This window comes from Protopterus annectens, chromosome 15.part0, assembly GCF_019279795.1.
Source record: "Protopterus annectens isolate FY-2018-M chromosome 15.part0, PAN1.0, whole genome shotgun sequence".
Taxonomy (NCBI): Eukaryota; Metazoa; Chordata; order Ceratodontiformes; family Protopteridae; genus Protopterus; species Protopterus annectens.
In genome coordinates, this window is record NC_056749.1 from 40,524,393 (window position 1) to 40,551,704 (window position 27,312).

The window sequence follows — 27,312 nt, forward strand, 5'->3', positions numbered from 1 at the left end:
CAATAAGTTCTATTGATGTCACAGACTAGGTTGAGGTTGTGCATGCGGGTTACTCGAATGGCGTTTGACTTGCAGATATGCAGCAGTCCCATCAGGGTGGGTCTGAGATTGTTTTGTATGCCAGACAGAGGTCACTTCTGAGGAGTTTGTAGGAGACTGAGTAGAGGGACAGGGCTTTTAGCCTATCTGTGTAGGGTAGATGTTTAAGGCCCTGGATTCTCTGGGTGAGGAACCTCTGTGGTCTCTCCAAATGGTGCATGTACTTTGTGAGGTACATGCCAAAAGGGCATTGTACTCAATAATGGGTCTTATACGGGAAGAATACAGGGATGTTATGACCACCTTGTCCCTGGATGAGATAGCCTTACTAACGAGGTGGGGCATGTAGAAAGCTTTCCATACAATAGAGGCAACATGGTGCTTAAAAGTCATTTTGATATCAACCTCAGTGTCCAAGTCCCTCACAACTGATTGCTTGCTTAGTGCCTTATTATCAATGTGATAATTTGTGGGGACATCATTCTTCCAAAAATAGATGATGATGCATTTTTTGGCATTCTGTTTGAGGCAATGTTTCTAACATCAGTCATTTGTTTGGGTGAGACCCTCTTGGAGGATGTCCGCATCACTAGGGGAAGTGATGACAGCACCAAGGTTGCAGTCATCTGCAAACCTGGTCAGCCATAGCCCACTATATTTGGCCTGCACCTCTGAGATGTACATCCCAAACAGCAGAGGCCCTAAGACCGATCCCTGGAAAACACCAATTGTTATGCGTCTACCACCTGAGGTGCCTTCCCCTATTTTGACTAGGTGGGCTCTATCAGTGAGCCAGTTTGCTACCCATCTGGTAACATATGGATTGATGCCTAGTTGAGAGAGTTTATCTATTATACCTGAGTGGGGAATAGTATTGAAGGCCTTGGCCAGGTCAAGGTATGTGGTGTGCACCATCTTCCCCTCATCTATGGCTTTGGTGACTGTCTTAAAGAAGTTGACCAAATTTAACAGGCATGACCTCCCCTTGACAAAACCAAACTGTGTGGGATCAAGTGTCTGGAGGTTGCAAATGTCCTTGTTAATGAGGTCCATGATAATCTGCTCCATGGCCTTACAGATCAGGCTAGTTAGGCTGATGGGTCTATAATTTCCTGGATCAGTGGACACTTCACCTTTGTGTAAAAGGATAACAGTAGCTGTCCTCCACTTGGCTGGGATGAAGCATGTAATCAGGCTTTGGTTGAATAGGGTGCCTAATGGTGCTGGAAGTTCCTGCCTGAGTTCATGTAAGATGCAGTCTGGGATGTTATCGGGTCCCATAAAGGCTGTATTTTTTGCCTTTGAAAGGGCAGTGATGACTTGCTCCCTAGAGATAAGGGGGGGGGGCAGGTATTGGGGATGTCCTGTTTTACTGATGGGGGACAGAGGAGTGAAGTTTTCAATTAACCTGTCTGCCAGGAGGTTAGCTATATCTACTGGGTTTGTGTATGTGGTGTCCTTGACCACCAGTTCTGAGCAGATCTGGGTTCTTCCCTTGAGATTGCGGACATATGTGTAGAAGGCCTTATGAGTGCCTTTAGTAGATGTGGCCAGTTTGCACTCGAAGTTTGCTTTGGAGGATTTCACTAGTGCTCTTATTTGCATGCTCAGGCTAGGAATAGATTGCTTCCAATTAGACACCTGCTCCTTCTTGGTCCTGGACAGCAATTTTTTTCCTTTTATTATAGATTTTATTTATTATAGATGTCCACCAGACAGGTTTACTCTTCCTTGAGGAGGAGGATTTCATCCTGTCTGGTATTCCTGATTCCATGCAGCTGTATAAATGCTCATATAGTATTTTGGTGTAGGTTTAGACATATATGCCAGTTCCTGTGGAGGGGGGAGGGGGCTGTGAAGCTGTTTATACCTCCCCTCAGGAGGTTGTAATCAGCTTTGGAGAAGTCTTTTTGTTTGATCTTAGCTGGAGGGGAAATCAGGGGAGATGGTGACTTTGTAAGTGACTGTTTTGTGGTTGGATCTTACCAGGGATGATGACACTGCAGGGATGCTGCAGTGGTTACTCATGTTGGTTAATGCCAAGTCCAACATATTTTCACCTCTTGTGGGGGTGTCAGCCAACTGGTCCAAGGCATTTGCATTGATGAAATCAAGGAATCTCTGGGCATTTGTGTTTTGGCATGAGTATTTCTTCCACTCTATGGTTGGATAGTTAAAGTTGCCCAGGATCAGGGTAAAGGGTTCAATCTTGATAGATTCAAAGAGGTTCAGATAGGTGGAGTGGGCATCTTGGATGCCTGTAGTTAGCTATGATTTGAATAGGGGACTTGTCAATTAACTGCACCTGGGGTATTTTCTATGCAATATATTGTATGACCAGCCTAGAGGTGTGTATGTCTTTTATATAAAGTGCATCTCCACTTCCTTTTGTTTTGCTGTCCACGGTTTGGGGTCTGAATGAATAACAGGATGAGTAACCTAGCATGGCTGGGGTGCTCTCCACAGCTTTGAAGCAGATTTCTGTGACTGTGCAAATGTCAGCTTCTTCCAGGGTTAAGAATGCTTGCAATGAGTGCAGTTTCATGTTTAGACTCCTAGCGTTTAGCAGCATGACCTTTAATTTACGTTTTGATGAAATTTTCATGCTGATAGTTTTGACCTCATGGCATTGCCTAAAAAAGGCACTATTGGGGAGGCAAGAGCCTTTGCCAGGAGCCTGAAGCCCAAGGGAGACAGATGCAGGCCATCTCTGGCAAATTATAGAGGTTTGTTAATCATGTCATCCCAGGCTGTCAGATACTGGATCCCCTTGGAATGACACTAGCCAATTGTTAGTCAATCATTTTCTGTTTGCATTGAGGCATCACTCTGGGTGACATTAGAATTCTGCTTAAGGCTAGGAAAATACACATACTCAGTGAGCTCGATCCTGTCTTTCTTCATGTAGTCCAGGGAGATAGGTCTCAAGTCATTCACTCCAACATGGACTATGACAGAGTCAAAACAGTACCTATTGAGAGACTTGAGTGCACTGTTGATATGGAGGATTCTGGCACTCAACAACTAACCGTGACTTTCTCCTTATCCAGTTGGTGAGGGGCACATCTGTGTGCCTCACAATGGAGTCTCCAATGACTAATATGTTGGGTTTATGTTTAGGCCTGAGTGAATGTGAGACACGGGTGTGTGGACTATGTGTGGTGTGGTGGGAAGTGGAGTTTGCATGTGTTTATGCCTCGGAAGTCTGTTTTGTTTGGGTATGCTTTTGTTGAAGACCTCTGCATATATGGGAGTGTGTTGTGTAGGTGTGCATGGTGTTTGAGGTGTGGTGTTCATGTTGTCAACCTTGTCAGTGCCAGATATACAGGCTTGTGGGGGAGAAAGCAATGACACTAGGTGCTTGATGTATTTGCATCTCTCACAAATTGTGTTCCTAGGTGGTAGTAGTAGAGGGTTGTCTGTGTACATGAGACAGTTGCTACACTGTCTCAGGATACCCATATTGACCAGACTGGCAGGAGAAAATCCAGGAAATTGTCCATCCATATTTGTCAGAAAATGAAAGAGCTTAGAGGGTAAAGGGAGGAAGGTCTAAGAGGAGTACTAATAGATAACACAAGTGCTACTGAGGGAAAACCTATAGCTGGAATATCTCAAAAAGGGTTAAAAAGCATGCAGTTGAAACTCTGGATGCAGCAGACCTGTATTTAGACTATGCTACTCAATTTTAAGGTTAAGAACTCAGTAAGACAAAACTCACAATGAAGCACAGATTAATCCCTTATTGTCAAAAGAATATAACAGTATAAAAAGATACAGTTAAACAGCAATGAAATGCAGTAAAATGCAGTTAAACTGTAATGAATTGCAGTAAATAGCAATGAAATATAGTTAATCAGTATATTGGTTTGAAACAGTAGCTCACAATCACAACAGTAACAGACAGCACAAATAAAGCAGCGATTCAGTAAAACACTGTCATCAATTTAATGAGGCTACCAACAAGCAATAATAAATACGGCAAACATAAATGAAGTAGAAAGAGGTACAGTTTTTTTTTTTTTTTTTTTTAGTAGATAGTGAAGAGACAGACTTCTTTGAGTCAGTCATCAGAGCTGTGGATGAAGGTAAGGTGGTTCAAACAGCTCACCTTGATCTGGCCAAGGCGTTTGATACCATTCCTCACTCAGCAATCATAGAAAAACTCACTAAGCTAGGCATCAACCCCTATATCACTAGGTGGGTTGCAAACTGGCTCAAAGATAGAACCCACAGTGTGAAAGTAGCAGACTCCAAGTCAGACTGCCAACCAGTCACAAGTGGAGTCCCACAGGGTTCGGTCCTGGGTCCTCTCCTATCTACTTCTATCTACTATCTATCTACTTCTCTGAAGTCCAGGCTAAAACAAAAGGTCTCTGGCTAACAAAGTTCACAGACAATTGCAAGTTGGGAGCTATTATTAACTCCCCAAGTGATGCTGACATCCTACAGAAAGGCCGCACTGAGACCAACGACTGGTGTCAGAACCATGGCCTTAAGCTCAGTGCTAAAAAATGTGTTATCATCCCCTTTGGGAAAAACCCGTTTCCCATGAATTACCACATCGATGGTAGTCCACTGAACACAGAAGGTGTTATAAGAGATCTGGGAACACCGGTTGACAGCAGCCTCTCTTTTGACCACCACATTGCCACTGTGGTCAGAAAGTCCTTCTATGCGCACATCTCATTACCAAGGGGTTTGCATCCAGGAAGAAAGAGGTCATTGTCTCCCTCTACTCTTCGCTCATTAGGCCAGTCATTGAGTACAATGCCCCATTTGGCATGTACCTCACTAGACACCTGCAACAACTGAAGAGGCCACAAAAGTACCTCACAAAGAGGATCCTAGGCCTTAAACACTTGTCCTATATGGACAGACTCAAAAAACTCCAACTATTCTCTGTCTCATATCGCCTACTTAGAGGCGATCTCTGCTTGACATATAAAGCCATGTCTGATCCAGCTCTGTTAGAAATGCTACACCTAAAGAAATCCCAATCCCTCCTCACCACATGCTCCAGTGACCTCAACCTCATTACCACAATCAACAGAACATGCTGAAGGGACAGGTTCATAATCCAGAGACTGCCCTTACTATGGAATAGACTTCCCATACATGTCAAACAGAGTACCTCACTGGCACTCTTCAAGAGAAACCTTGATGAGTGGACGGGAAATAGAAAATTCACCCCAGAGATCACTCCAGTGGCTCTACTTGACAGAGGCACTGGGAACTAAGGTCGGGTGGCACGATGTCAGGGTAATTCTACGGGCTATGTTTGTAAAGGTTCCAGGGCCATTAGCCTAGTACACACCTATGAACCTATAATTTAAGTTTCAGAAGCTAAAGGGGTGGGCCTTTACTAAGTTCTCACTATAAACAATAGAATGAGTTGATGTAATGTGACTGGGGTGAGTGTCCAGTATCATCTTTATACTAGTGGCGGGCAATTCAAAGCCACCAAGATTTAAAACCACCACAGAGGGTAGGTAGGACAAAAAATAGTTGCACAGATTACACAGATATACAGTAAAACCTTCTGCTTCTGTTGTGGTATGTATATGATCCTTAACTGGCAACAGCAGCATTTAAGATTCCTGATAGAATAATAGGGTTAATTAGAAAGATATATAAAGGGTCGGCGGCAAGAATTACAATTAAGGTGGGAGGTTTCCTCTCCAACAAGCTACATCTACACAAAGGAGCCAGGAAGGCATATCCTCTTTTCCCTTTATTTGCTCAATATTTAGAGGCAATGCCAAACAAAACAAGGGACTCACAAATCCATGGATATAACTGGTATGGTAATCAAGGAAACGTTAGCTTTATTTGCGAGTAATATTATTTTCTACTCGATATATCCAGAAAATGACATATCAGTATTCTGGAACATTCCGAGTCAGTTTCATCTTTATTCAGGCTATAAAATAAATGAAGATAAAAACAAAGGCTACAACTATAAACTATGTACCTACACATGAATTGCTTCAGCGATACCCATATTTATGGAGACATGATAAGACAAAGAATTCTGTTGTGGTAGTTAAGGATACGTAAGAAAAAACTAAACAAAAGATAACACAAAAACTGAGATGCTGTGAGCTCTTGATTATGGATATGGATAGTAAAATACAAGCAGCAAAACTGTTTTTAGGCCATCTAGTTTTATATTCAGGTCAAGTATATTTTTATCAATCAGAGGAGAAGTTGTGAACCGTAATTAATACAGAGTTGAACACATTTATTTGGGAGGGGAAGAGAGCAAGATTAAAGTGGGAACAAGTTGGTTTAGGATTATCTGATTTAACAGCTTTTATTTTGTCTGTATTTAGACTAATCAATCCTCCCCAATCATATACAGTGAGTATGTGGTGCTTTATCATAACAAGCTTACTTTTATCAGTATTAACAGGAATCCTGCCTGTCTTAAACAGTCCAGTACAGCACATAGTTTAGCTAAATATGACTCTCATTCCTCCAAATAAATTACAGTTTCATTAAAGTAAACCTGCTACATGGTGCATGGTGGCTGCTACATGATGCAGGATGCATGGTGCCTGCTGCATGGTGCCAGATGCACTGTGCAAGGCACCTGCTACATGGTGCAGGGAGGATGGTGTCTGCTGCATGGTGTATGGTGCATGGGTGCCTGCTACATGGTGCATGGTGCCTGCTACATGGTGGATCATGCAGGGTGCCTGCTACATGGTGCATGGTGCAGGGTGCCTGCTACATGGTGCATGGTACCTGCTACATGGTGCAGGGTGCATGGTACCTGCTACATGGTGCAGGGTGCATGGTTCCTGCTGCTTGGTGTATGGTGCCTGCTGCACAATGCATGATGCCTGCTGCATGGTGCCTACTGCACGGTGTATGGTGCCAGCCACATGGTGCATGGTACCTGCTACATGATGCAGGATGCATCATGCTTGCTTCATGGGGTATGGTGCATGGGTGCCTGCTGCATGGTGCCGGCTTCATGGTGCATGGTACCTGCTACATGGTGTATGGTGCCAGCTGCATGGTGCATGGTACCTGCTACATGGTGCATACTCCATGGTTTATATATGTATACTGTACAAGCTGTTAGTTTCAAAACTATTTTGAAAACTAGCTGTGTGACAGTTTTATCACAAAGTGCTCAAGAAATGTTTTGACGCTGACATCTGACACAGTATTTCTTCTTTCTCCTTGTTTAGCCTGTATAGTAAGTCATTCTTCAACTCAGAATATGGGTATAGGATGCAGCCAGCCTGCTTATCTATATTTTTTCCATCTATTCTAGCCATATTTTCTCTGAAGCTGCCTTTTGCGTTCCCCCCCTCTGTGCCTTCTTAAAATTCTAATTTGCATATCTTCAAGTTTGGCAAGTCAAGAACTCTTTTGTAAGTACACTGACATGAAGTGGAGAGTACATTCTCTTCACCTGACAGGCACAGGTGTTTATTATTATTATTCATTCCTCTACAAAAGAAAACTCATGAGAGTAGCTTTCCTCTTTTTTTTGGATATAGAAATAACTTTACTTTTACTTTGGTAACTTATGTCTCATTAAGTATCTGCTGCTGAGAGTCCTATTTCTGACTACTCCTCCATTTTGACTTTGCAAAAGGAAATCCAGGGTTCTTTTTACATTTTCTTTATTCTGTTAGTGAGTTTGGTTCTTTACCACAATCACCACATACACATACTTCATTACTTTAATGGATGGCATTTTTGACAAGGTTTCATATAATACATGTTAGGTTCCTCCCTATCAGTCTCTGCAATTATTTATTTCAGTAACTTAACAGGTGTTTTCTGCTAAGGCTTGATAAGTTATTTTTGATCTTCTATCTCTACTATCCAAAGCCAGATTTTAGCTCCTTTTGGGATTTCTACAGATAACCCTTTCTGTTTATCAGAGTTGTGTATTTTTAACAGTGTGCTAGACTGTGGTTGTCCTACTTCCCATTTTAAGTAGGGGGATTTTCAGGACTGTGTGCTCTTAATGTTCTGGGCTTATCCTGCTGTTGCTGCCCCAACATCATTATTATTATTGATGCAACAGAGAATCCAACTATGATCCCACCCCAAATAATTTCCACAGTGCCTTAAACTGATAGTGGTCTTGACCAGTTATGACATCATGTCTTAAATTAGGTATCAATGCCACAGGATGTAGTACATCATCCAATATCTGAATTTCTATACATTATAGGATACACTTTCCTGTCTTTGTGAACAAATATTACTTCTGCTTTCTTCATGTCATGTTTTTTATGTTTGCAGACATTAGGTTACTTAATAAGTGTGTGCCACTCCCAGAATCTAGTAGTCCTTCCATTTCCTTTCCATCCATGCATACTACATATCTGTCTAACTTACTATTGCCACAGAGACATTCCTCTGACTATACTACCTTGACTGTCATTTTATTACATTTCATAACACACTTACATTTTTAATACATTGGAGTGAAATCACGTTATTGATAAGCAAGACATTTACATTTTCATTGCTCTCATGTAGGTTAGAAATCACATTTTTTAGATATAGTATTCGTATTACTAATTAAACATTTTAGCAATGTGCCCCTTCTTATATTTGAAATAGATTATCACAGTTAAGTTATTGTGTGTTCACAGATATCTGTGCAGTTTTTGTTACAAGCTTAGTTCACTCCATTTTAAACACTATCTAGTAATGTTTCAATTAGCACAGCCACTTCATTAATGTTTCAATTAGCACAGCCACTTCATTAGTCTTTATTACTACTCTTAGGATCTTTATGACAAGCTTATTTTACATAAATTACTTGGTAGTACCTTCATGAACTTATCAATTGTTAAAATGTGTATCATTTTACTTTTACTGTTCACTTCTAGGCCTAACTGTAAGTTTAAAACACTCTAATTCAGACATTTGTGCTCTTAGTACTATCAGAATTCAGAAAAAGCTGAAAACTGAGATAGAAGGGCAAACAGTGGAAGAGGTTAACAGCTTTAACCTGAGAAGGGTGGTTGAGGAGAAGATGAAGTCTGAATGAGGAGGCCAAAGTTATACCAGAGGGGATGTAGCCACCTGGCAGAGAGTGTCAGGGGTAGTAAGTGAGAAAAAATGCAAAACAAACTGAAAAGTAAGATGGACAATACACTGCCGTGACCCTGCTTCTGTATGGCACAGATACCTAGCCAGTGAAGGCAAAGCATAAGAGGAAGCTAGAGGTGATGACGATATAGTGCCAAAGATGTGAGACAGATGCACACTGTGGGACAGACAAATGAAGGAGGGCACTAGCAGAAACCAAAGTGATGTAACTGCAGAGAAGGTCAAGGAGAATCGATTACAGTAGTTCAGTCATACAAGAAAGCAGATGATGATTTGTTAAAGGAGCTTTGAGAGTGACAGGAAGAAAACAAGAGAAAATGAGAAGAGACATCCAGCCATGAGATGACACATGCAACAACTGGAACAAGAAAGAGATGCCTTACTAAAAGGATACAAGAGCTAAATAGCATGTTCTATAAGGACAAACTCAAAACCCTGTCACTATACACACTACACAGACTGCTAAGATGTGATCTGTGTCTGGAACGCTATCCTACAGACTGCTAAGAGGTGATCTGTCTGCAATACAAGACATCCTCTGACCCAATACTGATGGATTTACTGCACATCAGTAAATCAAATGGTATCAGAAATATCTGGCATAGGGACATATATTTATTCTACAACATCAGCAAAATGGTTTTGTGGATCAAGAATATCTCACATATAATACCACTGTCTTGGAACAGACTCCCATCCACCTAAAACAAAGTTCATCCTTGTCTATATTCAAGCACAACTTGGATCTATGGATAAGAAAGAGAAAGTGTACCCCAGGCCTGCCTACTTTACTACTAATGGACAGAGGCAGCTCCTAAATAATTTATCCCATGCATGGGTTCCCTCAAATTATCTATGTTGAGATCCCTGTTATACGTATTAGGATAATATATAATTATCGACCATGGGATGGGTAAGGGTAATCTATAACCAAATGGATTAGGTTAATTTGAATACAAATCAGGAAACTGGCCAGGCATAAAAAGGCCCACAAGGGCAGATAGCCTAGTGCTTATTTATAAACCTATGACTAGACTGCATGACAGAAGACTTGTGCCGGCAAGACATGGCCATCACAGAAGGTAGGAGAGTGGCTTTGAATCAAGAGAGGTGGGAAGAGCTGAAAAAAGCTTCTGAAAACATAGCAAGAGCTAAAATATAAGAAAATGATGAAGCATTTTACTTGTAAATGAAAAGGTGAGAGTTTGATCACAACATTCCTGTTTACCACAGTAACCAGAAAGGATTTCAGTCATAAAATTCAAGGACATTAAATGCATTGCTTTTACCTGCTGAATGAAAATTTTACTGATATGGGTTATAAACGTCTTCTCAAAGTTCTGTCGCAGGCTCTCCAATTTTATCAGCTGCTCAGCAACAGCGTGTAGCTTCCTTTGACCTGAGGAAAGTATGCAGAAATGGACAATTAGTGACACTCTGTCCTCTCCCTTTGTGAGCAACCCATGTTTAGAACATAAAAACAGTACTGCATCATGTTTTTGGTCTGAATGCAGCATTTATAAAGTATTCTAAAAGTGATGGATATTACTGAAAAAATAAAGAAATAAATTGGTCTGGTACACTGACAAAAATTGGTTCTCCATCACGCAAAACAATTCTGCCTCTGTCGCCACTGGCAAAGTCAATAATCTGTCCGTGATCTTGGAGTTAATAATACCCCAATGTATGCTAACACACTTCACTTATGTTACCCTGTTATGCAATGAAATAATTTATAAAGTCAGAAATGAAATTTAAAATAATAAAGTAGAAGCAATCCAAATGATGGTAATTTTGGTGCTTAAATGCTTTAAGAGTGATTGTTTATCTTAGACTGCACAAAAAAGCCAACAAAGCGTCAATACAGTGTCTGTCAGCCTGGGATGACATGCTCGACAAGCCATGCTGCTTCACTAGAGACGGTTTGCACCTGTCACCTTTAGGCTTTCGAATACTGGCCAAGGCTCTTGCCACCCAAAGACAAACCCACAGTTGTAAATAGCGCAAGTAACAAAAACTGAGGGTAATGCTACTCAATGCCAGAAGTCTAAACCTCAAAATGCATGCACTCGAGGCACTCCACAGTATGGAGAAAATAGATATATGTGCAGTAACAGAAACCTAGTTTAAGGCTCCAGAGAGCACTGCAGCACTACCAGGCTATAACTCATACCATACATTTCAGCCACAAAACCCAGACCGAAATACAAAAGGTGGGGGAGTATCCGTATTCATCAAGGATACCTACACCTCCAGGTTAATGGCACAGCACGATGCTTCAGAGATCATCAACATGCAACTAACAATGGGCAAAACCGCTATTCAAATTATAGCTTGCTACAGATCACCCACCATGTTCAAGGACCCCCACTCCGCATTCCTGGAAACATTAGGAAACATAAAGGTCCTACCAAACACCCTGATATTGGGTGATTTCAATTACCCAAACATTAACTGGGAGAACTACTCAAGTACAAACTCCCTTGCCCAACATTTCCTAGAATTTATAAACTCAAATGCCCTGGATCAACTGGTCAACACCCCCACCAGACGTGACAACATAATGGACCTGGTCATCGCCAACATGGGTGACCAGTGTTCCACACTGGAGGTCAACCCCTCGCTGGTTAGATCTGACCATAAACTAATCACTCTGGATATCCACATTCCGCCACCAACCCCAGTCAAAGAAACCACCGTGAAAAACTTTTCAAAAGCAAACTTCACGTTACTTAAGACTGAGGTGGGAAGTTTCAAAGCCCCCATGCTAAAGGATATTGCTGTCAAAGCTGCAAAATCCTTTACTAATGCACTCTACAGGCAACTACAAGAATCCGTGGATTGTGCTATCCCAAACAAAACCAAGACTCACTCCTCCAAGAAAAGGAAAACAGTCTGGTGGACCCCTGCCATAAACAAGCTATACAATAGAAGGAGGAAACTAGTACAGAAAAGGGTAAAATCCCAAGAGGGGAAGACATCCCTGATCAGTATCAGCAAAAAACTATATTCCCTCATAAAATCATCCAAGGCTAGCTTCAAAAGAAAAATTGCCATGGACTCCAAAGATATCCACAAGGCATTCTTTAGCTATGTCAAGAATCTAAGTGGCAATTCTTAGATCTGCTCAGAGTTAGTGTAGAATGGCACAGAATACACTGAACTGACTGATATAGTCAACATCCTGGCAGACAGGTTCAGTGCAAACTTCAACGCCCTCTCAGCCCCAAAAGGGCCCATAACTATACCAGACAAATGTAGTGCCCTGAAATCACAGACACTCAGGTTAAAATAGCCCTCTCCAAAGCCAAAAACACAGCATCAATGGGACCAGACAGAGTCCCAGGCTGCATCCTACATGAACTCAAAGATGAACTAACCCCTCACCTAAACACACTGTTTAAAATCAGCCTCTCCACAGGCTATGTGCCCAAAGAGTGGTGCACAGCAACGGTTATTCCACTCCAGAAAGGTGGAGCCACAATGGACCTCGGGAACTATTGCCCTATAAGCCTGACTAACTTGGTCTGCAAAGCTATGGAGTGCAACATCATGGATCTCATTAACAGAGACACTGGAAACCTCCAAACACTAGACCCTACCCAGTTCTGCTTTGTTAAGGGCAGATCATGCCTCCTAAACCTGGTGGACTTCTTTGAGACAGTTACCAAGGCTATAGATGAGGGAAAAGTTGTCCACACAGCTGACCTAGACCTTGCAAAGGCCTTCGACACCATTCCCCACTCAGGTATTATAGACAAGCTCACCAGCCTGAACATAAACCCCTATGTCACGCGATGCGTTGCCAACTAGCTCACAGACAGTACCCACATGGTAAGAGTTGCGGGAGCTAGGTCTGACTCTAAACCGGTTACAAGTGGCATTCCCCAGGGCTCAGTCCTAGGACCCCTCCTGTTCGGTATATACTTCTCAGAGGTACAGGCATGCACAAGAGGACTATGGCTGACCAAGTTCGCAGACAACTGCAAACTAGCGGCTATAATTGACTCTCCGGCTGACACAGACATCCTCCAAAAGGGTCTCACTGAGACAGATACCTGGTGTCAAAACCATTGCCTCAAGCTAAATGCCAAAAAGTGCATAGTCATCCCCTTTGGAAAAAACAAAGTACCCACAAACTACCACATAGGTGGTAGCCCCCTAAATACAGAAGATGCAATAAGGGATCTCTCCTTTGATAATCACATTGCCAAAGTGGTTAGAAAATCCTTCTATGTGGCCCACCTAATCACAAAAGGGATTGCATCCAGATCGGAAAAGGTCATTGGGTCGCTGTATGCATCACTCATCAGATCCATCATAGAGTACAACGCCCGATTTGAGATGTAACTTACAAGACACCTGCAACAACTGGAAAGAACACAGAAGTACCTCACCAACAGGATCACTGGCCTCAAGCAGATGCCCTATGCAGCTTGACTGAAGAAACTACAGCTGTACTCGGTTGCATATCGCCTACTCAGAGGTGATCTCTGCCTGACATACAAGGCCATGTCCAACCCAGAATTGATGGACTTGCTCCACCTAAAGAAAACCATATCCACTCGAGCCACACACTCCAGGGATCTAAACCTCACCACAACAATAAATAGGACATGCTGGAGGGATAGATTCCTGTCCCAGAGACTTCCCATGCTTTGGAACAAGATTCCAATCTACATTAGGCAGAGCTCCTCGCTAACGCTCTTCAAAAGAAACCTTGATGAGTGGATGGGAAACAGAAAGTTTACCCCAGGGATCATTTCAATGGCTCTGCTGGATAGAGGCACAGGGAACTAATCTAAGGGGGGCGGCGAAAGACAACACATTCCGGTTAGGCTTATAAATGCCTTCGGGCAAATAGCCTAGTACCTACCTATGACCCTATGACCCTAATACACATTAAACGATGATGTGTTAAAGCAGTGTAAGTCAGAGGTTCTTTATTCAAAAGGTGAGTAATAAATGAACTCATTTGCAAGTGCCTTAAATATTACAAAAATGAAGTGGAATTTAAAATCCCTGTTGCCACTATGAGAGGTAATATAAAATGTCTGTCCCTAAAATGATGTAGTGAATACTGTTTGTGTGTACTTTGAATGTGTGTGTATGTTTATCCACATTTGTATCTCTCTCTCTATATATATATAAATATATATATATATATATATATATATATATATATATATTATATATATACACCCACAAACACATACATACACCCACCCACACACACACACACACACACACACACGTTATATACATATATATATATATATATATATATATATATATATATATATATATATATATAAATATGGTTTACCTTCGACAGCCACAACTGCCAAAGTGCACAACGCCAAACCATTTCCACGAAACCTGTACCGCTGAAACCTCAGAAAGCTGACAAAACATTGAAAGTCAAACATTCCAACCATACGACACCTACAAACAAGTGCTAGCATGGGTCAAAAAGGGGTGAGATTTTGCAGTTCGGAATATTGGTGTTCAAGGTTTTGTGAAGGTGCAGTTCGGAGATCGCAGAAGTGGGTTCACCATTGTGGCCATCGACATTATGGAGTTAAACCTATATATATATATATATATATATATATATATATATATATATATATCACACACATGTATATATACATACACACAGACACACACACATACATTCACACACATGTATATATACATACGCAGACACACACACACATACATTCACACACGTATATATACATACACACACACATGTATATATACATAAACAGATTCACACACATGTATATATACATACACAGACACACACACATGTATATATATATATATATATATATATATATATATATATATATATATATACACACATGTACATTCACACACATGTATATATACATACACACACATACATTCACACACGTATATGTACACACACACACATACATTCACACACATGTATATATACATACATACATACATACATACATGTATATACATTCACATATACAGAAAAAAGAGAAGAAAGGGAAATGAGATGCTGATAATGCAGGCAGACTAGAGGAGTGTGATAAAGATGCTTTTTCATCTCATGTGATCAAATACTTATTCCCCCTCAACCCCTGTTATCAATCATACATCACCGCACCACCAACATGATCAAAGCCAAGTCTAAATTACCCAAGGCCTACACTACACCAATCACAGTCTGAACACTATAACTTACCTAGAGCACACTCCCTAACACTCAAAGCATTTTGAAAAATAAAAATAACCATTTTACAAAAAATATAAGAAAATAAAACATATTAAAATACATATAAATTACAAAGTCTGCTCTTCTACCTTTAGACATATTCATTCTGTAGATCAGAGTGCAAGTGATGTGTGTGCTGTACCTTTAAGAAGCATGTCAAGGCTCTATGCGCACGTATAAATTCTAGACACGTACAGTCTCTAGTGCCTTTTGAAACAGCAGCCAGGGAGAGCGCATGCAAGATCACAGTTGTTAGTTTGTATGCAAGTTACTTAAGTTAAAGTCAGTAATCTTCTATAGTGATGTGTTTGTATAAAATAAAGCTGCTTGAACAAAACCCACAAAGACTCTTCTATTGTGTCCTATATAGCAGAGAGACATGGTGTCAGAACCAGGATCGAAGAGAATGATATTCAGAGCCATGAGGTGCAGAGACGACAGTGAAGGTAACACTGAGAGAAAAGAGCCCAGACAGAGCCAGAAAGAATCAAACGCAACGAGAATAACACAAACTGTTTATCTGATACGAAAGACAAAAAGGGGCATTACAAGGGCACACACCGCACTATTAAACCAGTAGAAAGCACAAAAAGCTTGTTAACTAAGAGAAATGTTTAAAATAAAGGTATTTTAAGAGAAATGTTTAAAATATAGGTATTTGATGAAATGATTAACAGTAAAGCAAAACAAGTGTGTTTAAGGAAAACTGGGCATGTTTAGAGTAAAACAAGCACAAGAAACATACTTTGAGCATGAAAAGGGCTTAAACAAGCAAAACAAATATAATAATGAGGGCAAAAAGGACACATTAAGCAAAAAAGGTGACGGCATGTGTTTTGGCAAAGTGCTGCGTTTTGGCATACCTATGACGTCGTACTGTATCAAGAGCATCACTAAAGTTATTTGAAGTATCTCAAAGTGTGTAAAAGTGCTTTCAAAGAATGCTTACTACTGTTCGTGTATTACAAAGAGTTTGTTGTGTGCAAAGTGCACCATTTCATGAAAAACAGTCAATGTATAACCATTTAGAAACGATTCTTGTGCTGGGTGTGTCTATTCACAAAGTGTCGCCATTACAGAGTGTTTCTTGTACTATAAAGAGCTGATTAGCAAGGTACCACCATTTTGGGGACATTTCAGTATACTGTTTGCAGTTATTTGCAAAGTGCAATTACTTTGAAGTGTTTTTGTGTTTTGGGCAAGAGGTGTCTAGTTTATTTGCATTGTGCAGTTACTTGATATGTTTCTTACACTGACAAGAGGTGATTTCTTGCAAAAGATGACATTACAAGAGTATTACAGTGCCCAAGAGTTATTCAGTCGCATCATAAAGTTTTTGAAATGTTTCTTAAAATAGTGATAAATGACTTTAGCAAAATGTTGATAAATGACTTTAGCATTTTAGCCTTTCAAACAGTATTGCAAAAGTATTAAAGTGCCCAAGAAGTTTATTTCAAGTCCAGTTATCCAAACGTACTATAAGTTTGTCCATTAGCATCATTTTGAAAAGCCCAAAAGGTATAAATTCAGAAGCACAAAAGCACTGGATAAAGGTACAAATACTGGCTAGGTTTCTGGCATATGTGCATGTTTGTGCTTATTTGCAGAATCCTTCACTGGTATGTGTTAAAATCGCAGACAGATTTCGAAAACCCCTACTACTTGTATTTGATCAGAATATTGCAGAGAACTGGAGAATATTTGAGCAAGAGTACAATATTTTTATACAAGCAGCTTATTCTGATAAAGATGCATGCACCAGGGCATTCATTTTGCTAAACCTACCTGGGTCAGAAGCAATAGAAAGAAAGCATTCATTTGTGTATGCACCTGAGTATATGAAGGAAAAGGTGAAAATTGTTATATTGTTGTACAGGCTGAATCAAGGGAAGACCCTGTCTTTGAAGTGCAAGTTCAGAGAAATGTGTAACCCCCAGACGAATATTACATTAGACTGGCATTTGTTTTACATGAGATCAGAAACCAGGGGAAACATTTGCAGCTTCTATAACTGACTTGAGAAACAGAGCTAAAACGTATTGGTCTGGTGATTTAAAAGATAAGCTGATAAAGGAGAGGCTTGTGTGTGATATTAATAATGCTGCTGTGAGAAAGATTTTACTTCGTGACAGTGATTTAATGCTGAGCAAAGCCACAGAGATTTGTTAAATCCATGAGGTGACAGAAAGACACACAAATATGCTTGCGAGTGACAAGAGCATGGTTTTGCTTGACAACAGAGCAAATGTAGATAGTATGCAACATGTGGCAAACAAAAGCAGGCCCAAGCACGTGGCAACTACAGGGTTTCCAGGGAAGGCACATGGATCTCCAGAAAGTTCTAAGAAAGTTCTTAAGAAAGGAGTGCATTCAAGCTCAGTGCAATAAAAGCATGAATCAGCAAAACCATGTCCAGCCTTATCGTTAACTGTTACAACCTAGTGCATATCATGAGTCTAAAAGAGAGAAATGTCTAGCATTTAGTCAGCAATGTCACAAGTATAACAAATGGAATCATTTCCAAAAGTTTTGCAAATCAAGTAAACCTCACACAGTTGTAAAGAAAGGTCACACAAAAAAGCAACTTGGTCAAGTAGAGCTGAAGCAGTCAGTTTTCTATGTAGATGGGGTATCAGTGCTTGGTGAAAGAGCTGATGCAGTGAATTTATTGACAAGAAGTGAAGTGTTTTGTACTGTCCAGATTAATGGAAAATCCACAGAGCTCAAAGTAGACACTGGTTCAAAGTGTAACGTTATATCAGCTGACACATTTTCTCCAGTGAGAACTAACTAATGACAACGTAGCCAGTAGTGCAAGACTTGTTTCTTATGGAGGTGAAGAAATTCAAACCGAAGGTTCAGTGATGCTTTCATGTTATTTGGCCAAGAACTGCTACAACTTGTTATTTTACGAAGTCTGAAGACCAGTGCAATCTTAATTGGGTCTCAAAGATAGTTTAAAAATGAATCTGCTGTCTTTTGCTAAAGAAGTCCATCACATAAGCGCATATCCAAGTTCTAATTTTTCTGAAGCCATTTTCTCACAGTATGCTGATGTTTTCGATAAGTTTGGCAAACTTCCAGTTGTGCATTCCATGAAGTTAGCCCCAAAGGTCACTCCAGTAGTCAGACCAGCAAGAAGAGTTCCGATAGCTATTCAGGATAAAGTTAAAGCACAGCTGTATAAAACGGTGCAGTAGGGTGTGATTTGTCCAGTCATAGAACTAAATGAATGGGTGGCGTCCATGGTAGCCACTCTCAAAAAATGCTCAGATGAAATCAGAATATGTATTGACCCAAGAAATCTGAACAAAGCATTAAAGAGACCATATCATCCAATGCGCACAGTTGAAGAGGTTGCAGCTCTAATCCCGACTGCTGCTGTATTTTCTGTCTTGGATGCAGAGAGTTCATTTTGGCAAGTGATGCTTGATCACAAATCCTCATTTCTAACTACTTTTGGTACTTCATTTGGCAGATACAGATTCCTAAAGATGCCATTTGGAATAAATTCTGCTAGTAAAGTCTTTCATCGTGCAGTGGAACAAATGTTTTGGGGTTATCCTTGTGCCATAATAGTAGATTATCTATTGGTTGGAGGCAATGGTGAAGCAGAGCATGACAGAAACCTCAAGAAAGTTCTAGACACAGCATGTGAAGTAAACTTTTAGTTCAATCCTCTGAAGTGCAAATTCAGTCTTCCAGAATTTACATATCTAGATCATTTATTTACGAGTACAGGCTTGAGACCAGACCAGACCAAGCAAGTAGCTATTCTTGAGAATGTCAGTACCAGATACTGTGCAAGCTCTACAGTGTTTCTTGTGCATGGTCAACTATTTAGGCAAATTTATACCAAACTTCAGTGAGTTGACAGCACCTTTAAGAGAGCTAACATGCAAAATGTTGCAAGGTTATCGTTGGAACAGCACTAGAAGGCATTTGAAGACCTCAATCAGAAAATTTCCAGCCCACCTACATTAAGAAACGATGATGTGAACAAACCAGTTACTCTTTCATGTAATGCTTCAAAATTTTGTCTTGGTGCAGTTATACTTCAAGAGGGCAGACCAGCAGCCTATGAATCTAGATCACTAACCCAAACTGAGATGCAGTATGCTCAAATTGAGAAGGAGCTTTTGGTGATATTATTTGGACATTCCAAGTTTCATGATTATATTTATGGTCAAGCTGTTTGGATTGAGACTGACCACCAACCTCTAGTTACTATTCTAAAGAATCCTATGCATTCCTCTCCAACAAAATTACAAAGAATGATGCCCAAATTGCAAAAGTTCAATTTCAAAATGGTCTATACAAAAGGCAAACTTCTTTATCTGGTTGATACCTTATCCAAATTGCCCAGAAATATGACAGAACAGCTTGATGCAGAGAATTTTGACTTTGATGTGATATCAGTGCATAATTTTTCCATCACTAGACTTGATGAGTTAAGAGATCACACTCAGACTGATCCAGTTTTACAAAAGCTCAATCACTACATTAATGTTGGATGGCCATCAAAGCAATCTACTGTATCATCTGAAGTGCAAACCCTTTTTGCCTTACAGAGATGAGATGTTGATGGAAGATGGCATTATTTTCAAAGGTCCTAAAATTGTTGTTCCTGCTTTCTTACAACAAGAATCTATCCAGTTTTTGCATTTTGGTCACCCAGGATTTGTATCTACTAAGAGAAGAGTGAGAGAATTAGTATTTTGGCCTTCATTACCAAACGACAGTGATAAAGTATTTTCTTCTTGTTCAATATGCAATAGTACTAGACCACATTTGCAAAGAGAACCACTTCAGCTAAGTTCACTTCCTGAACTACCTTGGTCTACTGTAGCAACTGATATCTTTGAGTTGAACAATCAACACTACTTGGCTTTGGTAGACTATTATTTGAATTAGTCTGAGATTTATCTGCTACTTAAGCTAACATCCACTGCTGTTATTACTAATTTGAAACATCATTTCTCAGTTCATGGTAGTCCATACAAACGTTATTCTGACAATAGTATCCAAATTTACTAGCCAGTTGTTTCAGAAATTTGCAAAAGACCGGGACTTTTTACATGTCACAAGTAGTCCTGAATATCCTCATTCCCATGGTCTAGCTGAATGTGCACTGCAAAGTGCAAAGCAATTATTTGAAAGGTCAAAGCGTGACAATACTGATGTGTTCTTGAATTTGCTTAATCTCAGAAACATACCCCATGACCATATTCTTGGCTCACCTGCTCAAAGACTACTTTCCAGGCAAACTAGAACTATGTTACATATTACTTCTAGTTTTTTGAAGCCCAAATCTAAGAACAATAAAACCATCAAGGCTCAATTGTTGAAGAAACGTAATATCCAGAAATCTAGTTACAACAGATTGAGTAGATTACTTCATCATTTGAGGGAAGGAGAGATGGTACGAATCCAGACAACAAAAGGTTTTGATTGAACAGGACAGATTACAGGCATCTGTGCCAAGCCGAGATCCTACTTGGCAGACTCCAAGGGTATGGAGTATTGGAAGACCTGTAGACATCTTCTTCCTGTATGAGAATCATCATCACTATCACAACATTGCTTCTGTGATGTAGATTCCAAATCTAAGAGTGAATAAAACACTGTTCCCATACCAGAATGTGTTCAAAATTCTTATTCCATTCCAGAAACTGATCCAAGCATTCCACAGGTCACACATTTTGCAGAGACAGTTCCAGTTTCTAAATCTCATTCTTAGTTTTATGTCAGCCGATATGGGAGAGTAACTAAGCCTAGTGTGAAATACACAGCAACGAGGACTTGACTGTATATATCTGTATATTTAGTATTGTATAATTGTGATTTCTGCAGGACACAATGCTATATGATCTATTTATTTAGTATTGTATAATGCATGTGATTTCTGCATGCCGCATAATGTTATATGATCTATTTATTTAGTATTGTACAATGCATGTGATTTCTGCAGGACACAATGTTATATGATCGATTTATTTAGCATTGTATAATGCATGTGATTTCTGCAGGACACATAATGTTATATGATTGATTTATTTAGTATTGTGCAATGCATGTGATTTCTGCAGGTCACATAATGTTATACAATCGATTTATTTAGTATTGTATAATGCATGTGATTTCTGCAGGCCACATAATGTTATATGATCGATTTATTTAGTATTGTATAATGCATGTGATTTCTGCAGGCCACATAATGTTATATGATCGATTTACTTAGTATTGTATAATGCATGTGATTTCTGCAGGCCAGATAATGTTATAAGATCGATTTATTTAGTATTGTATAATGCATGTGATTTCTGCAGGCCACATAATGTTATACAATCAATTTATTTAGTATTGTATAATGCATGTGATTTCTGCAGGCCACATAATGTTATAAGAGCGATTTATTTAGTATTGTATAATGCATGTGATTTCTGCAGGCCACATAATGTTATATGATCGATTTACTTAGTATTGTATAATGCATGTGATTTCTGCATGCCACATAACGTTATACGATCGATTTCTCAAAGAGGGAGGATGTAGATCAAAGTCCAAGTGATGTGTGCTGTATCTTTAAGAAGCATGTGAAGGTTATACGTGCATATATAAATTCCAGTCATGTGCAATCCCTAATGCCATTTTGAAAGAGCAGCCAGAGAGAATGCATGCAAGATCACAGTTGTTAGTTTGTATATAAGTTACTTAAGTCAAAGTCAGTAAACTTCTATTGTAATGTGTTTGTATAAAATAAAGCTGCAAGAAAAGAACCCACAAAGACTCTTCTATTGTGACTTAGATAGGACAGCAACACATTCCAAAGCCTGTATCCTAACCCCATCAAGGAAACCATCTCTTAAAAATCATACCTTGATGCATCAAACTGTAGTGCAAAAGTAAATGAAAAATATATGATATGCATTACATTCAGTCCACCAGTATCAATTCAGTCAGAAAAGGAACTGTGTGATACATTTTAAATTTAACCCAAAACACCTTCAACAAGGTTGAAAATTGGCTATTAAACCAAAAACTAATACTAAACCCCAACAAAACTAAGTTACTTCTCTTCACCCCAACAAATAGAACCAAACCACCCTCATTCAACATAACAGCTAATAATGGCACCATCATCTCCCCAGTAACCCAAACCAAACTATTGGGTGTCATGATCGATCACAACCTTAGGTTTGATGTACATATCAACCAAACCATAAAAACTATCAATAAGAAATTTGGCAGCCTCTATAGGATCAGATCATTCCTAACCCTGCTAGCAAGAACTGCTATTGCCAGATCGCATCTCTTATCAACCCTTCTCTACGCCTCCCCTCTCTTCTCCCACCTGAGTAAAACTGACCTCAAAAAATTGTCAACTTGCTATAACCACATAGCCAGATTTGCTACAGGCACACCCTACCGGACCCACCACTGCCAGAACCTGAAACTCTTAGGCTGGCTGGAACTACAACAACTCCTCCAACTCAACCAGCTCTTAGTAGCCCATAAAATTCTCCACCACCCAGACATTACTCCAGCCCTTAGTAACATAATCCGCCCTTATAGTAACAATCGGACACTCCGCTCATCCACCAAACTATTAGTACTTATGACCAAATCAAACCACACTGCAGGTGACTCCTTCTTTGCCAACTCTGTCGGTAAATATTGGAACTCACTACCTGATAACATTACCCAAGAATCTTCACCAACGATATTTAAACATAAACTAAAAAGCCACCTTAAGTCACACTGGCTATGCCCCTGCACCAACCCGGACTAGTACCCCTGACTCTCCTCGACCGTACTACCCTACCTGTCCACCCAATCATATTGATCAATCATACAAACTAATCTAGGTCTGATTGCCTTAATAAATTTCCTAAACCATACGTAACTAAGGAACTCTCTCCTATTTCTACCACTTATTGTATGTCTCCTATGGATTGCCTTATGGATGGATACATTCTGCTTTGTCTGGTATTACCATGTATGTCCTGTAATTGAAATCATTGTGCTATCTACTTTTTCTTTGTACTCACTTTTACTTAATGTTATTTACCCAATATGTGTAATACTTCTAAATTGTTGTATGTCTGGAGCTTTTTCTCCCCGGGATATGTGTAATACTTCTAAATTGTTGTATGTTTGGAGCTTTTCTCCCCGGGACTCCGCTGAAAACGGATATGTATCCAGTCGGACCATCCCGGTCAACAAATGTAAAATAAAAATAAATAAAAAATAAATAGTCCTTTGTTGATGATACCTTTGTGTTTTTTTTTATATTTTGGATGATATCAGAAAAGGTTTTAAGGTGTACAATTATGTTTGTTTTTATCTACTTTGGTAAATATGACTGGTATCTATGCTGGTTACAGAGTGAGAAGTGTTTTCTACATGTTTTTCTACTTAGTCCCATAGCTGTACAATCTTGGAGTCACAAAATTTAGAGGTACAAGGCTATGGGGTATTGCCCCTGGAAAAGTACAGGGGTTATACTTTTTTTGTCATAAATCGGGAGTCAGTGTATTTGCATGAACAGAATGAGTTTGGATGAAAGTTATTTTCACTGAAGTGACATAAACCCTCTAAAAATGCAAACGTACATAATTATCTTCATTCACCTCTTCATCACCAAAACCAAATCCAAAGCAAAAATTAAACCAAAAAAACCCTCTCTTCCAAGACCCACATACTTCAACAGTCAGAAAAAGAAAGAAGAAAAACAAAAACAGCTTATGCAAACAAATAAACAAATAAGTAATGCAGAGAGAGAAATATCTTTGGGTAGCATAATCTAAAACTGACCCTACATCTCTATACTACAACCGATTCATAAAAATTACCAAGTCTCACGGTTAGTGCAGTTTAACAAAACAACACAACCACAATGCCTCTGAAATTAATGAGAAAAATCAAAATGTTTTATTTATTTTATTTTTATTTGACGTTTGTTTACTGGGAAAGTCCTAATGGGCATGTGCCCATTTTCAGCGAAAGCCTGGGGCGAAAAGGTCCATCAATGCATAGACTAGTTACAAACTTTACATAGAAATTTAGATGCAATGCAAAATAGATATACATATCAGAAATGTGGATATAATATGACATATATAGGTACAAGCATCAGTGACATCAAACAAAAAATGTTTTGTTCATAAGGTATTATAAAATTATGTGACACTGGCACATACTATTTTCCAAAGAATATAGATTATTTTAGAATGCAGGTGAAAGGGTAGAGTAATTGAGAGCAAAGGAAAGTAATAGGTGGAGGATATGTTGGCTGGAGACAGCAGATTAATACTATAGGTTTGTTGTTAGGCAGTTGAAACAGTTAAGCTGGTGTAGAACACAGGCAGATCCAGTTGTTAGACAGATGTAGTCTGTTTAGGGTGTTTAGGAATGTTGAGTTGAAAGTTTCGACAGCATCATCTAGAGGTAGGTATTTAAGGGCTGACCAATTAATAGCATTTAAAATATTTTTAAAGGTCTTTGGGTTAAAGTGAGGAAGGTTACATACAGACCTGTAGGTATGTTGTTTGCATGGTTAAGTGATAAGTCTGGCAGTACAGATAGGATTGAGTCTGGAAGTACTTTGTTTTTTATAAAATTACTGGGGTAGGAGACTAAAAGCCAGTCAATAACAGAGCCACTTTGTTGTGATCATTTGGTATAGGTTGGGGCAGAGATTAGTTGTGTAATTCATGACGAGTAATGGTGTCGGTAGGCAAGTGGGAATTAAGTTTAAGCCAGTCAATGTTACCATCATCTAAAACAATTATTTCAAGAGAAATATTGATTGTTAACCAGGATAGGACAATTTCAAGAGTGCTAATATTATTGCTAGAGGGCATGTACAGTGCAACTACACAGATACTTTTGTTGTTATTTAGTTTAAGAATGGAAATGATACCTTCAGTTTTTCAAATGGAGGTACAGGAAGGTTAAAGGAGTTAGGGAAATAGTGGATGGATATAGTATGGCTATGCCTCCTCCTTTTGTTTTCAGTCAGTTAGCTCTGATAATGTTGAAGCCAGGAGGAAGCACTTTAGTGCCTTTGATGTCTGGTTTGAGCCAGGTTTTGGTGAGTACTAATATCTCAGGGGAATGTTGTGTCATACAGGCATGTTGTTCAGATACTTTGTTACAAATACTATGTATGTTTATAGAAATCAACTTTAGTTAACTGTGTGAGGCTGGATTTTTGGCTAGAGGTAGGTTAGTGTGAGATTAGGGCCTGGATTTGGGTGAATATCTCTGCAGCATAGCAAATATATGAAGATTAAAGAGGAAAGGAAGAATTTAATTTTGTCCATGTAGTTATTGTACCTGATGTTGGCCAAGTTAAGTGAAGTCTGAAGCAGTTTGAGTTTAAAGAGGGAATTATGATCCATGGAGAAAAGATGCAGAGTGATGTGTAGGGAGTAGTGATGTATGGTATTGGCTTGAAGAGGTAGCGTCAGAAGGAGAGAGGAGTGCAGGTGGAATTGGTGTTAAATAGGAAAACATTGAGGAGAGGAAGAATAGCGTGAAGCTTAGGAGGGTAGGGAGAATCTTGGTAGTGATTGCTAGTGGAAGAAACAAAGTGAAGTTAGAGACGAGAGATGGGATGTAAGAGTTGTAATAAGATTATAGACGAAAGAGGAGTAGGGGAAGGAACCGTGGTGTGGAGTAAATGAGTATAAGATGGTTAGATGATGTTGTCTATAGAGTTAGGGAATGATTTAGAGTGGAAACTTGGATAGGAAGTAGTTGGGTATTAAGTACATAAGTGCATAGGTAAACTAAGTAGGGGTAGAATATTAGTGTGTGAAGTAATTAGTAGGTGTTAGGAACAGAAGGACTCAGAAATATTTGATTTTTAGGAGTTCAGGAGGGTGAAAGTGTGCCAGTAAATGAGGCAAGAGACTTGTATATTAAAATGGTACCAGTTAGCAAAGACTGCGTGCAAAGTAATGTCAGGTGGTTCATGGGAGTTTGTGGGTGAGGTTATAGAAGGAAGGGTTGTGGCGTGGCTAGATTTAAATATAAGGATAGTGGGGTGGGTGAGAATTGGGGGTAGGGTAGCGGAGTGGAGTGAGCCTGAGTGTAGCCAGAGCAAATGGAGCAGGTTGAGCCAGAAGGAAAAAAACAATTAGTAGTCTCACATAAACAGTAAATAAAGACTTATTGAAAGGGTTTACACTCAGTAAACTCATTACTCAGTGCTATTTGAAAGCAGAAGCATAAAATGAAGATGTTACCGGGAGCTAAAATGGAGATACACACAGAAATACCCTAAATCCTTAAAGGTTACTTCCAAGTTAAAAGAAGATAAATACAATTTGTTGCTTGATGTATACACTATCTTGTACTGTAGGCTCTCAATTTGTTTGCTGTTTTCCCCCACTTCTGAGTGAACAAGGAGTTACTATACAAGTTAAATGAGTTTGTCACTCTGCAAAAAGCTTTCCTTGTATATCACTAAAATGCTTTGGGGTTATATTGGTTTACATTACTAACGTGCTTAAATTATCTTCATACAGCCAATGTGAACTCTAGATGGAAACAAAATTTATCACAGGACTGTACCTTGTACTACTAATGGACAGAGGCAGCTCCTAAATGCTTAATCCCATGCATGGGTTCCTTCAAATCATCTGTGGTATAATCCCATTTATTCTCATTAATGGTAATATATAATTATCAACCATGGAATGGGTAAGGCCAATCTACTGCCAAATGGGACAGGTTATTTCAAGCACAGAAATGCAATCTGGCTAGGCTTAAAATAGCCAGCAAGGGTAGCTAGCTTAGTACTTACCTATAAACATATGAATTCCATGGGTCATGGTTTTACCATTCATCACAAAATACCTTTCTAACCATTACATTACAAGGTATTTTATATATTTAACACCAGGTCCAACCCA

General features: G+C 39.4%; 1 protein-coding gene across 1 annotated transcript in view; it reads right to left on the minus strand.

Moving 5' to 3' along the window:
* The window catches only part of LOC122790051 (exocyst complex component 1-like), a gene marked incomplete in the record, with an annotated part of 2,315,969 nt that overhangs the window by 1,094,306 nt on the left and 1,194,351 nt on the right, over nucleotides 1-27,312 (minus strand). Inside the window, 1 exon segment of the mRNA XM_044057618.1 lies at nucleotides 10,422-10,531. Coding sequence (XP_043913553.1) covers nucleotides 10,422-10,531 — 110 coding nt within the window.